This window comes from Camelina sativa, chromosome 7 (genome assembly GCF_030686135.1).
Source record: "Camelina sativa cultivar CO46 ecotype springtype chromosome 7, ASM3068613v1".
NCBI lineage: Eukaryota > Viridiplantae > Streptophyta > Magnoliopsida > Brassicales > Brassicaceae > Camelina > Camelina sativa.
In genome coordinates this window covers 9061641-9075198 of record NC_141886.1, presented here as the reverse complement: position 1 = coordinate 9075198, position 13558 = coordinate 9061641, and the positions used below count along the sequence as shown (strand labels likewise).

The 13558-nt window shown below is 39.6% G+C and overlaps 1 protein-coding gene across 1 annotated transcript; it reads right to left on the bottom strand.

Moving 5' to 3' along the window:
- Positions 1-9801: 9801 nt before the first annotated feature.
- LOC147941082 (uncharacterized) lies at positions 9802-12196 on the bottom strand. Its single transcript, XM_087458376.1, has 6 exons — positions 11833-12196; positions 11535-11704; positions 11396-11419; positions 10756-11219; positions 10174-10231; positions 9802-10020 (listed from the first exon to the last, which is right to left on the bottom strand). The coding sequence occupies exons 1-6, from the start codon at positions 12194-12196 to the stop codon at positions 9802-9804; spliced, it is 1299 nt and encodes a 432-aa protein (XP_087314502.1).
- Positions 12197-13558: the final 1362 nt, after the last annotated feature.

The window sequence follows — 13558 nt, the reverse complement described above, 5'->3', positions numbered from 1 at the left end:
GGAGGTTTGTACAAGGGTTTGGGAGCTGAACACGTCCGATGACTAAGTTGACAGGGAAGGATGTTCCTTTTATTTGGTCAAAGGAGTGCGAGGGTTTTGCAAGCCTGAAGGAGATGTTGACTACTACACCAGTGTTGGCATTGCCAGAGCAGGGAGAGGCCTATGTCGTTTATACTAATGCATCCAGAGTTGGTTTGAGGTGTGTGTTGATGCAGCATGGGAAGGTGATTGCCTACGCTTCGCGGCAGTTGCGCAAGCATGAGGACAATTATCCTACTCATGATTTGGAGATGGCTGCTGTATTTTTTGTCATGAAGATTTGGAAATCTTATCTTTATGGTGCAAAGATGCAGGTGTTTACAGATCATAAGAGCTTAAAGTATATAATCACTCAGCCTGAGCTGAATTTGAGGCAAACGCGGTGGATGAAGCTGGTGGCAGATTATGATTTGGAGATAGCCTACCACCCTTGTAAGGGTAATTGGTTTCTGACGCTCTAAGTCGGAAGCATGCGGCTTCGACCGGACGAGGATTCGTCCTTGAATCCCACAACACGTCCATCCACCAAGGACCTCCATGCAACCGTCACCACGGTCCACACATCCTCCAACCGGACTGAACACCGTCAACCAAGGCTTTCCGTGCAACTGCTGAAATAGTCCGCACATCCACGTGGCCCAACGGTCCACATAACTTTGACCCCACTGGTCAACATAACCCAAAACCTGAGATCACTCCCGACCTCCAAAGTCTACATCCAATCACTATGCTCATATCTACGTCCTAGACATTGTTTGCTCTCTCACTTATACATTCTCAGGTCGCAACCTTTGAACTGCAACGCCCGCACTCTCAAACCGTCATCCTCGAGCCATACCGTCTCACTCTCGGATCGTCACCCCAAGATCTCGCTACCAGGGGAACTACTCATCCCCTCCGGGGAACTAATCATCTCCTATGCTGTTCTCAGGTTGGCAACCCGTCAATCTCGCGGTGCACCAGGGGAACTATTCATCCCCTCAGGAGAACTAATCACCTCCTCTCGAGAACTAATCATCTCTCTAGGAGAACTAATCATCTCATTCTAAGCAAACAAGTCCTAACGCCTATAAGCATCTCCCGACCAGAACTACCTCTCGTGGTTTGCGTAAAACTTCGCAATGTCCTAACAATCACTATATTCCCTCACTGGAATATCATCACCACCATGACCATTCTATAGGCGAACGCTAAAACATCCCTACCACTAAAGCTGTTTAACCACTCACTTTCCAAAAATAGTTAAATTTTAACTATTCATAAAACTTTCTATTTTAGAATCTGCATCATCTCGTAGCATCATGACATCACCAATAAAGAAAGTCCATGAGAACTAATCATCTCATCTAGGACCACTCTTCATGTCAACTTCCATACATTCGCGCCACTCCGGGCAATTCTACATGTCCTTTCCAAAAATAGACAAGTTATAACTACTCATAGAATTTCCTATTTCCTTGCAACCGCACTTTCCAAAAATTGCAAAGCTCTAACTCCCATATAACTTTCCATTTTTAGAAACTTACTATTTATGAAAACTTTCCATTTCCAGAATCGCATTAACATTAAACTATTGCGCATCAAGATTCCATAAGAACCAATCATCTTACTAAATTCTCAAGTGCAACAAATGTTTACAACTCCAAACGTAAAAAACTTACCAAAACCAACAAAATAGAAATAATCTGAACTCCGGGATTGGTTCTCGGCCCTTCCTTCGGCTGCACCCCTCTCACCGTCAACTGCTGCAACTTCGGACACTAAGGCCTGATATGTCCCATCTTCTTGCAATAAATGCACACTCGAATGTTCCCTTGTATACCGATCCTCTTGGGACAGCTCGCCAACCTGTAATTCATGCTCCTACACCCATAACATCCCTGACCATCACCAACGTGTTCTCCAGCTTCTTCTTATGCCTTTGCTCTGACTTGCTACCTTTGCTCAGAATGCTCTGCTTCAATGTCTCCCCTGTCTGAACGGTAGAGCTAACCACCACAGCCTGCTCCCTCAGGTCATCCTCGATCTCAGCCGCGACCTCCACTAGCTCTGCCCTTGTGGCGTAGTGTCTCCCTCTGCAGTTGCTCCTCAAGTCCTCACGAAGCACCCTCATGAACCTCCTCACATGAGCCAGAATCCATCGCCCGACTCCCATACATCAGAAGACGACTGAACTCCACGTCCAACTCCCGCACGGTCCGAGTCCCCTGAGATAACTACAAGAATTGTAACTCTAACCGGTCTAGTGCCTTACGGGGAAAGCACTTGCGGTTGAACTCCTCCACGAAGTCAACCCAAGTCATTTTCCTTTGCACCCTCCTAGGAGCCACTGATCTTCACCACAAGTGAGCATCTCCAATCAGGTTGTGGACCCCTATGTCCACCCAAAACTCTTGAGGGCACTAAGAGATTGGAAGTTACGTTCCACTTTCGCCCTCCACGCATCAGTAGCGGTAGGGTCAGGACCACCCGGAAACCACTCTATACCGAGGTTGCCCATCTCTCTCAGCATACTGACATAACAAAAATGAACTCCCACATCCACAGCCACTGGCTGCTGAAACTCCACCGCCACTGGCGGTACTACCTGAGCCTGAGCCGGTACCTCTTCCGTGAACCACTCCAACAGCTGTGTCAACAAGCCCGCCAGGTCAAAACCTCCTCCAGGGGCTCCACCCGCTAGGACTCCCTCACCCAGTATCCTCACCGACCACTCTAGCACCGACACTACCCACACCAATTGTCTCAGCGGCCACACTCATGGACCCCTCCTGGAAACCCTGCGACTCGCCAACATTCTCAGCTGTCACACTCTGATCCACGGTATCACTAACCGCTTGGCCTCTGCCCCTACTACGACTACGTCCACGTCCATGTCCACGTCCACTTCCACGATCCCCACCATCTGCACTACCAGAAGAGAAGGCTAAGCACAAAAAACAAACCACAAGCACAACATAAATCATACCATGGAATCTCACTGAAGGCTCGGAGAGGATGATAAGAGGACTCTATACCACAAAAAAATTGACTAACTACTCATAATCAATTCCATCACACATCATCATGCATCAAGCAACAGGAAAATAATTCAACCAATTAAATTCCTAAACTGCTCTAAACCATCCATTACCTCGCCCTTGAACTGTAAGGGCTCTGATACCAATTTGAAACAATCAGACCCGTTTTTTATATTAATTATAAGAAAAATCAACTAATTAACTAGTGATCTCATATCCACTAGCCACCTAATCATAAACAACCAAATAGTGAAAATTACCAACAGATACCATACAACCAATAATCGATAACCAATAATTAAATAACCAATATCAATAATATGTAACATTAGCAACCTAGCAATGCGCTACTGACTCAACTCTAGCAACCTAACAGAAGCCAGACAACACATCAATGAGCCACTAGAACATCATCATCTTCATCTCCTTGATTCCACGATCACACTTTGCCTTTACCTGCACCACAACACATATGAGATGCGTGAGTATTTTATAAACACTTTGTGAGGCAATCCTCCCATCTACTGGGCTATACACACAAGTAAATGAGATATATCTAACCACCAAACAACAATCTATAACCAAAAAAACAAACCAGACAACTGAATCGACCGACACCAACCCATGCATCGACCAACACCAACCCATGCATCGACCAACACCAACTCAGGTCGCATCGACCGACACAAGCTTGCATCGATCGATGCAAGGTTCAGTTGCATCGACTGATGCAAAGTTCACTTACATCGACCGACACTCACTCTGCATCAACCGACACATGCTCGACATTGCACGAAATTCCTAATTGCATCGACCGACGCCTCCACATAGCATCGGCTGATGCTGCTAGGACAAACCACGCCGTCCTCGCATTGCATCGACCGACACCCAAAGTGCACCGACCGATGCATGGCCGAGCATCGTTTCCCCCCTGAAGCTTCTCGCTGGATCTTCGTCCCTAAACCACCAAAACACACAACCCAAGGCCACAAAAAGTTTCTCCAAGCCTCTTGCGACTCAACAACATTCTAACAAGCCAAATAAAAACATAAACAAACAGATCAGAGAAAATCTCATGCTTAGATAAGCCATGGTCATGCACTCACCTTTGCCAAAGAAGATTCTGACCCTAAAACGATGGATTTACGCTCCTAGCACGTTTCTACAACATTTCTGGTTTCAAATCTCCTAAGAACAGTCACCAAAATCCCAAAATCTCACCATAAACCTCAAGAACAGTGAAGAACTTCTTTTCTCTCTTCTTTTCTTTCAAAAATGGCTAAAACTCGCCAGATGACGACAAACTCTCTTTTAAACTCGAATTAGCGGGTTTCCTTATCCAAAACGCAGCGTTTCACTTAAACTCGTTTCTTGACCAAACCGACCTTGCATCGATCGATGCACATCCCGAACCGAGATTCCGGTTCGCGGATGTTACAGAGAGAAAAAAAGATGATGATGAAGGCGTTGAGTTTGATAACTATATATAGAAAGATTTCTAGTTAGATGAGTTTTTTTTTGTCAATGTGGTATAAATATAGGAGAATTTGTTAGAAATGCCCGTTTTGAGATACTCGTTTTCAAAAATACCGTTTTATCATTTTTATTTTTTCCATCTTTTACACAATTACAATCTTTTAAATTAATTTTTAGAATTTCTTTTTTAGGTTTGGACTCATTATTTTACATTTATGACATAGTTTTAAGCGGTTAGGGTTTAGTATTTGAGATTTATTATTGTGTCATTTTGAATAATAGAAAATTTCAAACACTTCTATAGAATATGGATATATAAATATGCATAATAAATTATTATGTGAAATTTAAATAACTTTACGAATCTTAATTAATTTTATTGTATTAAGAAGAAATAAATAAATCTATCTTATTATTTAGGAAGAAAAACATGAAAACAATGATTTTTTGGTTGATAAATCTTACTTACTTTATTCATTATCAAATCCTTCTCCCTTCACGACTAGTACGTTGGTATGTTCACTAAATGTTACAGATTGAACTCCTTCCAACAACAACAAAAAAATGACCAAAAATTGTTTAAATTTTTAAAGACAAATTGAAATAATCAATATGTGATATCTGTGAGCTATTTTATTTATGATAGTGTACCTTTAAAACAAAATATACAATCTTGAGCTCTCTGCCTGGCAGTTTCATCACTAGATTGCAGACTGACTATAAATTCTTCCTGCAAATATTGAAATTAAATTAACATTTCTATGAATTTATTATATAAGCGGTATGAGTTTTTTTAATATATATATATATCCCCTATATATTAATAGACAAGCACTCTCTTGAAAAAAATGATGTGTCGCCGCTAGAAAGCTAGAGACACATTTAGCAAAAAAACCTTTAAATTTTCTACTTAATTACATTAACATGCCATTATATTTTCATAAAAAAAAACAAATAACTGAATAATTATTATTAATTAGATATGTCATCAATTCTCACGCAAATTTAAATATCACATATTAAAACTAACTAAATAACTACATACTATTTTAAGTCAAAATTTCACTAAAATTTACTTACAAATATACAAGTCAAAGTTATATTATTTTTAAAAAATCAATATAAAATATTGATTTCTTAAAATCATTATCAGTAAAATATTCTAACAAGGTTATAAAAACATATAAAGTTAATAAAAATAAAGAACATATAACTTATTAACAAAATCATATTTTATGTTAGTATTATTATCATAATAATTTAAATAACAAGCTTTCAATAGTTATTATAATTGATTATAAAAAAATATATATTACCCCTGAATTATCTCCAGCTCATTAAAGGAAACTTAATTCCCAATAAATATAAATTTATATATATTCATAAATAAATATAAAAATGACAAGAAATTAGGGGATATCATGATGTGTGATTATTTATATATATCTAAGTATGTAACTAATTAATCTCAACATTTAGTGTGATTATTCATTAAAAATGGAAATATTGATAACTGAATAGGAATATACGTTTTAATTGTACATTAATCTATGTGCTATTAAAAAGGAATGAAACAATAACCTTTATCATTATAGATAAACTTAGTACCAAAAAAAATCATAATGTATTTAAAATGAGTGATTATTAGATTATGAAAAATTGTTATAATTACTCGATTAACCATAAATATAAAAATTTGACTTTTAAAGAACAAAAAAAATATATATTTCCATAAATTGTAACATTTTACAAATATTTTCTTTACCACGTTCACATAACTCTTTGGTGAAATGTATTCTAACACGAATATGTTGATTTTGAAATTTCATTAATTTTTTCATAATGGTTTTTTTAGTAATAATCTGTTATTTATAAAAAAATATTAACAAACCGACTAACTCAAAAGAGTTAAATAGCCTAATCACAAATATTAAATCAATAAATTAGATTATCTTCAGAAAATTTAGTATAGAATCCGATTGTTACTAACATATAATAAATTTAATTAATTAAACTATCGTGTAATTTAGTATATGTTGTTATAGTTACATAAGAAACATGCAAAATTGTTATGATTACAAAATAAAACATAAGAGATATGAATTTGATTTTTAAAGCATACAAAATACATGCTGCAATAAATAGTAACATTTTATCAATATTTTCTCTTACACATTTAAAGATTTCACGGGTGAAACATATTTTTACACGAAAAACGCAGCTTTGAATAATTAAATAAAAAACTTTAGTTACATATTATGTTTGACATAAACAAATATTGGTTCTAGAATATAATTTTACTTATAATAATTTTCTTTAAATCGATTTATTCCGCACATAGTGCGGGTTGTTACCTAGTATACATTTAACAGGGCTTACTACAATATTGACTAACCATTTTTTGAAAAATCTAAAAACACAGAAAATCAGTAGAGATCATAAAAACAATGTGACTGAATACTTCCAACCTATTGGCTTATAACATCTATTTATATTGGATTATTAAAACATATCTTAAAAAAAAAGTTTTCACAAAAAAAAAGAAACGAAAAAATAGTTGATATATCAGAATTTAATTTCAAAGAGTAATAAAAATAAAAATGTATTAACTGATAAAATATGTAATAAATTTTTAAAGTATCTCTTAGTTAATTAACGTTATCAGCATCTCTTAGTTGATTAATGTTATCAGCATCTATTAGTTAATTAATTTTATTTTATTAAGAAAAAGATAAATATATAAAGGACTAAGTGTCATATATAGAAAACATAAATGTGAAACAATCCGACTTGTATTATTTTAATTCATTAACTAAAAATCTCATACTCTTTAATTAACCTACTGAATTAAACCATAAAGCCAAACCAACAATAACCAATATAAACCAAAACAATACTCATAAATCAGTTAACCCGCAAAAGTCATAAAAGAAGCAGCATATATAGAAAAATACTCAGGAGTATAGCGAAGAAATAGAAAGAGGCATATCGTCATGGGAAAATGTATTGGAAGCAGAAAAGTAGGAAATTTTGTGAAACAATCCTTTTTTTTTTAAAATATCATAAATTTTAGTGATTCCAAACTCAATAGCAACCTAACAACAAATATCAACCACATATAACCAAACAATTCTATTAACCAATAAAAATTCAACAAGGAAATAATCTAATCACACCAACCAAGTAAAATAACAAATTCCAACATCCTGCAATGTTCTATCAACTCAACTCTGACAACCTAACAATAGCTAAACCACAATCAATCAAGCCTCTAGAACATCCTCCTCCTCATGGCCTTGATTCCACGATCACATTTTGCTTTTACCTGCACCACAAACACAAATTGAGATGTATAAGTATTGTCATAAATACTCAATGAGGCAATCCTCCCATCTACTGGGTTATACACACAAGCAATTGAGATTCCATTGTTAAGCAACAAAAACAAACACAAACAACACAGCGAACCAGAAAATCAAGTGTCGGAGAAGGTGGTGTCGACCGACACTGACTCCCACTGGTAAGGTAAAAGATTTTGAAGCGAAATATCACACGCATCAGTCGCAACCATCGAGACATACTGGCTTACTGCCGAGCCGCGGCTCACAGCTACGGTATCCAGGGAGTCTCAAAATCCCGCTCTTGGGTCGTCACCCTAAAGCGCGCTCTCGGATCGTCATCCAACGCAAACATACCACTCCCACTCTCTAGCTACAAAGTCCATCGAGCTATCGGTATCACATGAGTTGGGTCCACACGGCCTTGAGTAAACAAGTATAATGTCATCGAGTATCTCCCGACTAGATCTACCTCAATACTTTCCATTTCAGGAAACTTCCATTTTTTAAAAACATCTTTTTTAGTAACTTTCCACTTTTAGCAGTGCACTTCCATAGAAACTCATATCCCGAACACCACCGCAACATGACCATCTTAAGGTACATTGTGTCACCCACCTGAAACTCAAGATCTTTCTTCCTTATCAGTATAACTCCTCTACCGATCCTGAGCCTCCTTCATGTTCAACTTCAGAACCTGGATCTTCTCCGAGGTCTCCTGAACAAAGTCTGCACCATATATGCTCCTTTCCCCCACCTGAGTCCAGCATAACGGTGTAAGATATGGCTTCCCGTACGATATGGCTTCTCGTACAACGCCACATAAGGAGCCATCCCAATACTAGCCTGGTAATTGTTTTTGTAAGCAAACTCAACCAAGCTCGAATGATCAGCCCAGTGACCACCCAGTCTAGCACACACATTCTCAACAGATCCTCCAAAGTTCTTATCGTCCTCTCCGACTAATCGTCCGTCTGAGGATGATAGGCTGTACTCATATGCACCTTCGTACTCATCTTTGCCTGAAACACCCTCTAGAACACCGAAGAGAACACGGAATCTCTATTAGACACAATACTAGGAGGCACATCATGCAATCTAACTATTTCTCTCACATACTTCCTAGCCAAAACCGCTGCTCCATCAGTTTTCTTGATGTCTAAAAAGTGTGTAGACTTAGTCAAATTGTCTACGATGACCCAAATCGTATCAAACTTCCTCAACATGGGCAATCCCACCACGAAGTCCATCGTGATCATATCTCACTTCCACTTTGGAATGGGTAAACTCTGCAATAACCCATCGGAAAGCTGATGCTCAGCCTTCATAAGCTGGCAGGTGTCACACTTCGCAACCCAGTCATCTACGTTCTTCTTCATCCCGACCCAGTGATAATACCGCTTAAGGTCATGGTACATCTTTGTCACTCCTGGATGAATACAGAACTTGCTCGAATGAGCCTATCTCAGTATCTCTTGCCTAAGACCTTCACCCTTGGGCACACAGACCGGACCATGCACACAGATAGTTCCATTCGTAGAGACCTAATACTCTGAACATGCAGCCTTAGAGGCATACACCAGCCCCACATCCTTCTCTTGAGCTAACCACACTCTGATCAACAAGTCCGCTCGATCAGCTGCCTCCAAACTCAAAGGCTCCTGTGAGATAGCACATAACCTCAATGCACTAATATCACCCACTAATGCCTCCATATCATGATCCTGAGCCGAAGTCGTCTGCTTCCTACTCAAAGCATTTACAACCAAATTAGCTTTATCAGGATGATAAGCTATGTCCAGATCATAGTTCGCTACCAACTCCATCCAACGCCTTTGCCTCAAATTCAGCTCAGGCTGAGTGAAGATGTACTTCAAGCTATTATGATCTTTAAATACCAGAACCTTCCCACCATAAAGATAAGACTTCTAAATCTTCAGGATAAAAACCACTGCTGCCATTTCCAAATCATGGGTATGGTAATTGGCCTCGTGATTCCGCAATTGTCGTGAAGCATAGGCTATAACCTTTCCCTGCTGCATCAGCACACAACCCAATCCAACCTCAGAAGCATCTGTATACACCAAGTAAGGCTTGTTCTGCTCTGGCAATGTAACACCGGCGTGATAGTCAACATCTGCTTGAGGCTTGCAAAACTCACCTCACACTCGAGTGACCACACAAATGGAACCTCCTTTCCTGTAAGCTTGGTCATTGGCGGTTCAATACTCACAAAACCCAGAACGAATCTCCTGTAGTAACCCGCCAACCCCAGAAAACTCTTGATCTCAATGGCATACTACAGCCTCGGCTATTCCCTGATGGCCTGAATCTTCCCGAGATCCACTGAAACTCCATCTGCAGAAACAATGTGAACCCAAGAACCCCATATCATGCTACCAGAAACTGCACTTACTCAGCTTAGCAAACAACTTCTGCTCCCGCAGCTTCTCCAAGACTGCTCAAAGATGTATTGCATACTCCTAAGGACTCTTGGAATATACTAGGATATCATCGATGAGAATGATGACAGACACGTCCAGAAACTCCTGAAACACATTGTTCATCAATCTCATAAACGTAGCTGGCACATTTGATAACCCGAACGGCATCACCACAAAATCATATTGCATATATCTCGTCATGAAGGCAGTCTTCCTCACGTCTGCCTCAGGTATCTGATGATAACAGGATGCCAAGTCGATCTTTGAGAACCAACTAGAACCCCTCAATTGATCCAACAAATCATCAATCATTGGGAGAGGGTACTTTTTCTTTACATTGACCCGGTTGAAACCCCGATAGTCGATACACAAGCGGAAACTCCCGTCCTTTTTCTTAACAAACAACACCGGTGCTCCCCGATGAATCCCTTGCTCAACAAATCCTCCAGCAGCTTCTTCAGCTCGGCCATATCTGTTGGGGCCATCCTGTAGGGCGCCTTAGACGACGGTGTTGTCCCTAGTTCCAACTTAATCGTGAAGGAATCAGACCGAGATGGTGGTATCCCGTGCAACGATTGGAACACATCCTCAAACACCTTCAAAACCCGAATACCTGCAACAGAAGACTGTCCTATTGACTCTAGCATTGAAATCTTAATCAAGTAGGCCTCAAGCCCCTTCTCAATCAGCTTCCCGGTCTGCACAGCCGAGATCATGAGACTCCCCGAAGTTGGTCTCACTCCCTCTAAAACTAACTTCCCTTCTGGACCCTCAAAGACAACTCTACTCCTGTAACAGTCCAGATGGACCCTGTCACGATGCAACCAATCCACCCCCAATATGACATCATAGAACTTCATGGAACAGATAATCAAATCCGCTGGCCTCGACTTCCCTACAATCTGAATATCCACAGAAACTCGTCTACCGCAACTCTGACAACTCTTGCTCGCTCCCCAGGATCCCCTCTGATATTAGCACTCTCTCCGCACTCCAGAGTAATAAAGCTATGGGTAGCTCCAGAATCAAACAAAACATGGTACGTAAACCCGCCCACCAACAAGGTCCCTACACAAACCTCATGTGTTGAGAACCTAACATTCTATCACAGCAAACAAACATAATATCTGAACTACTGAATTAACCAAGTTCGAGTCTCAGAAGTTATAACTGTGTTCGCTCCAACACTGGTGCCACTGGTCTCCACACTCGAGTACACCCGCTACATCGGCTCGATCCATCCCACCGGCTGCACGCCCAGCTGCCCTCCAGCTTGTACCGCTGCTACTGCCATCTGCTGTAACTTGGGACAACGAGGCTTGATATGCGTCGTCTCCCTGCAGTGGTAACACACTCAGGTATCTGTCCGCTGCTCCGTCACTGCCCGCTGCTCAACCCACTACGGAAAGTTGGCCACCTTGTGGTCCATGCTACTACACCCAAAACATTCCGCACCACCGGACTCTGATCTCTACATAGCATCATACTTCCGCTTATGCCTCTGCGCACGCTTACCGCCCTTGCTAGGAACAGAATACGGCTGATGCCGCTTCAGCTGCGCTGGAGGAATGACCACCACCACCTGTGATCTCAAGTCATCCTCTATCCCGACTGCAACCTCTACCAGCTCTGATTTTGTAGCATAGCTCCTCACCCTACGCCGAGTCCTCAGATCGTCCCCCAGAACCAAAAAAAACCCCCGCACCTGAGGCAACTCTGGCTCTAAAGCCTGGCCTGCATTTGCCACAAGTCGACTGAAATCCGCGTCCAGCTGCTGCACTGTACAGTTCCCATGGGTCAACCCCAAGAACCGCACCTCCATACGATCAAGCGCCTCTTGCAGAAAATATTTGGAGTTAAAATCCCCCAAAAAGTCCATCTATGTCATCTCCCGTTGCACTCTTCGGACAGTCACCGACCTCCACCACACACGTGCATCCCCAGACAAGTAGTGCACTACCAAATCCACCCTATATTGGTTTATATATCATGGTTTTTACGGTTTTTAACCATGATATAAGTGTGCTCTTTGAGTCTTTTGATTTGTTTTGTAGGATTTTTTTGAGTCTTTATAGGTTTTCCAGGATTTTGACAAGGATGGAGCGGAATGAAGTAATTCGGATCATTTTAGAGCATTTAGCCGAAGCTAATCAACTTGGAATCAATTCAAAGTGATGGTGTCGATCGACACCACCTTAGTGTCGGTCGACAGCCCTATTTGCCGACTCAAGACCCAAGTTTTGGAAGATTTACAAAAGTTGCCTGAAGTTTTCTATATTTGCATCACAAGCCTCTGACGTGTTTTATGACATATATATATTGTTTTTGGGTTTTAGAAACCCTTAAATTTTATTCTAGCAACTTTTATTGTTTGTGATATATTGAGAGCTTTTGGGAGAGAGATCTGAACTTTTTTGTCCAGAGAAGAATTTCTAAACTCCTTCTTTTGCTTTTGATATATATTGCTTATTATTCAGAAAAAATGTTTTGTTCTTCATTGAATATGTCAGAGTAGTTTGCTTGTTAGGTTCAGGGTTTTTCACAAGGATTTTATGATTTATTAGATCTGTTTATTTAGGATTCATTATCTTTCTAGATCTTCATCATAAGTTGTTCTTCATATTAATCCTTGATTGACCATCTAGAATTAATAACTTATGAAAATAAACTGATATGAGAATATAATTGATTTTCTTGATAAAACCTTTTATAAGCAAAATTACTTCTTGCAAAAAGAGTTGATTTAGTCATTTTGTGAACAATCTAAACCTGTTTTCAAAGCTGATTTTTAACCTAGAATTTTACAAAGAGATTTGGATTTTCTGGTTTTAAATTTAGATAATATTTGCATTGAGAACTGATTTATTTTACAAAAGAGTTTGAGAGTTCTAGATCTGATTTGAATTGCTTGAATCCTAGGCCTAGCTTTTTAATCTCTTGAATTTCACAAGCTTTTATTTAATATTTTGCATTGTTTATTTTAATACAAATTAATTTGTTTAGCTTAATTATTAAACTATATAATTTATTGTGTAGGCTTGAGTTCTTGTGGAATTCGACCCCTAAGTATTACAGTGATCTCTTAATTTGACAGAGTAGCACTAGAGTTTAATTTGGACATATCACTGGTCGGGACACCGGAGCAACTGGAAGATATCCTCCATCGCTCCCTCCACTCATCCGCCACACTCGGATCTGTGCCTCCCTCGAAGGATCCCACACCCACCTGCCGTAGCTGCAC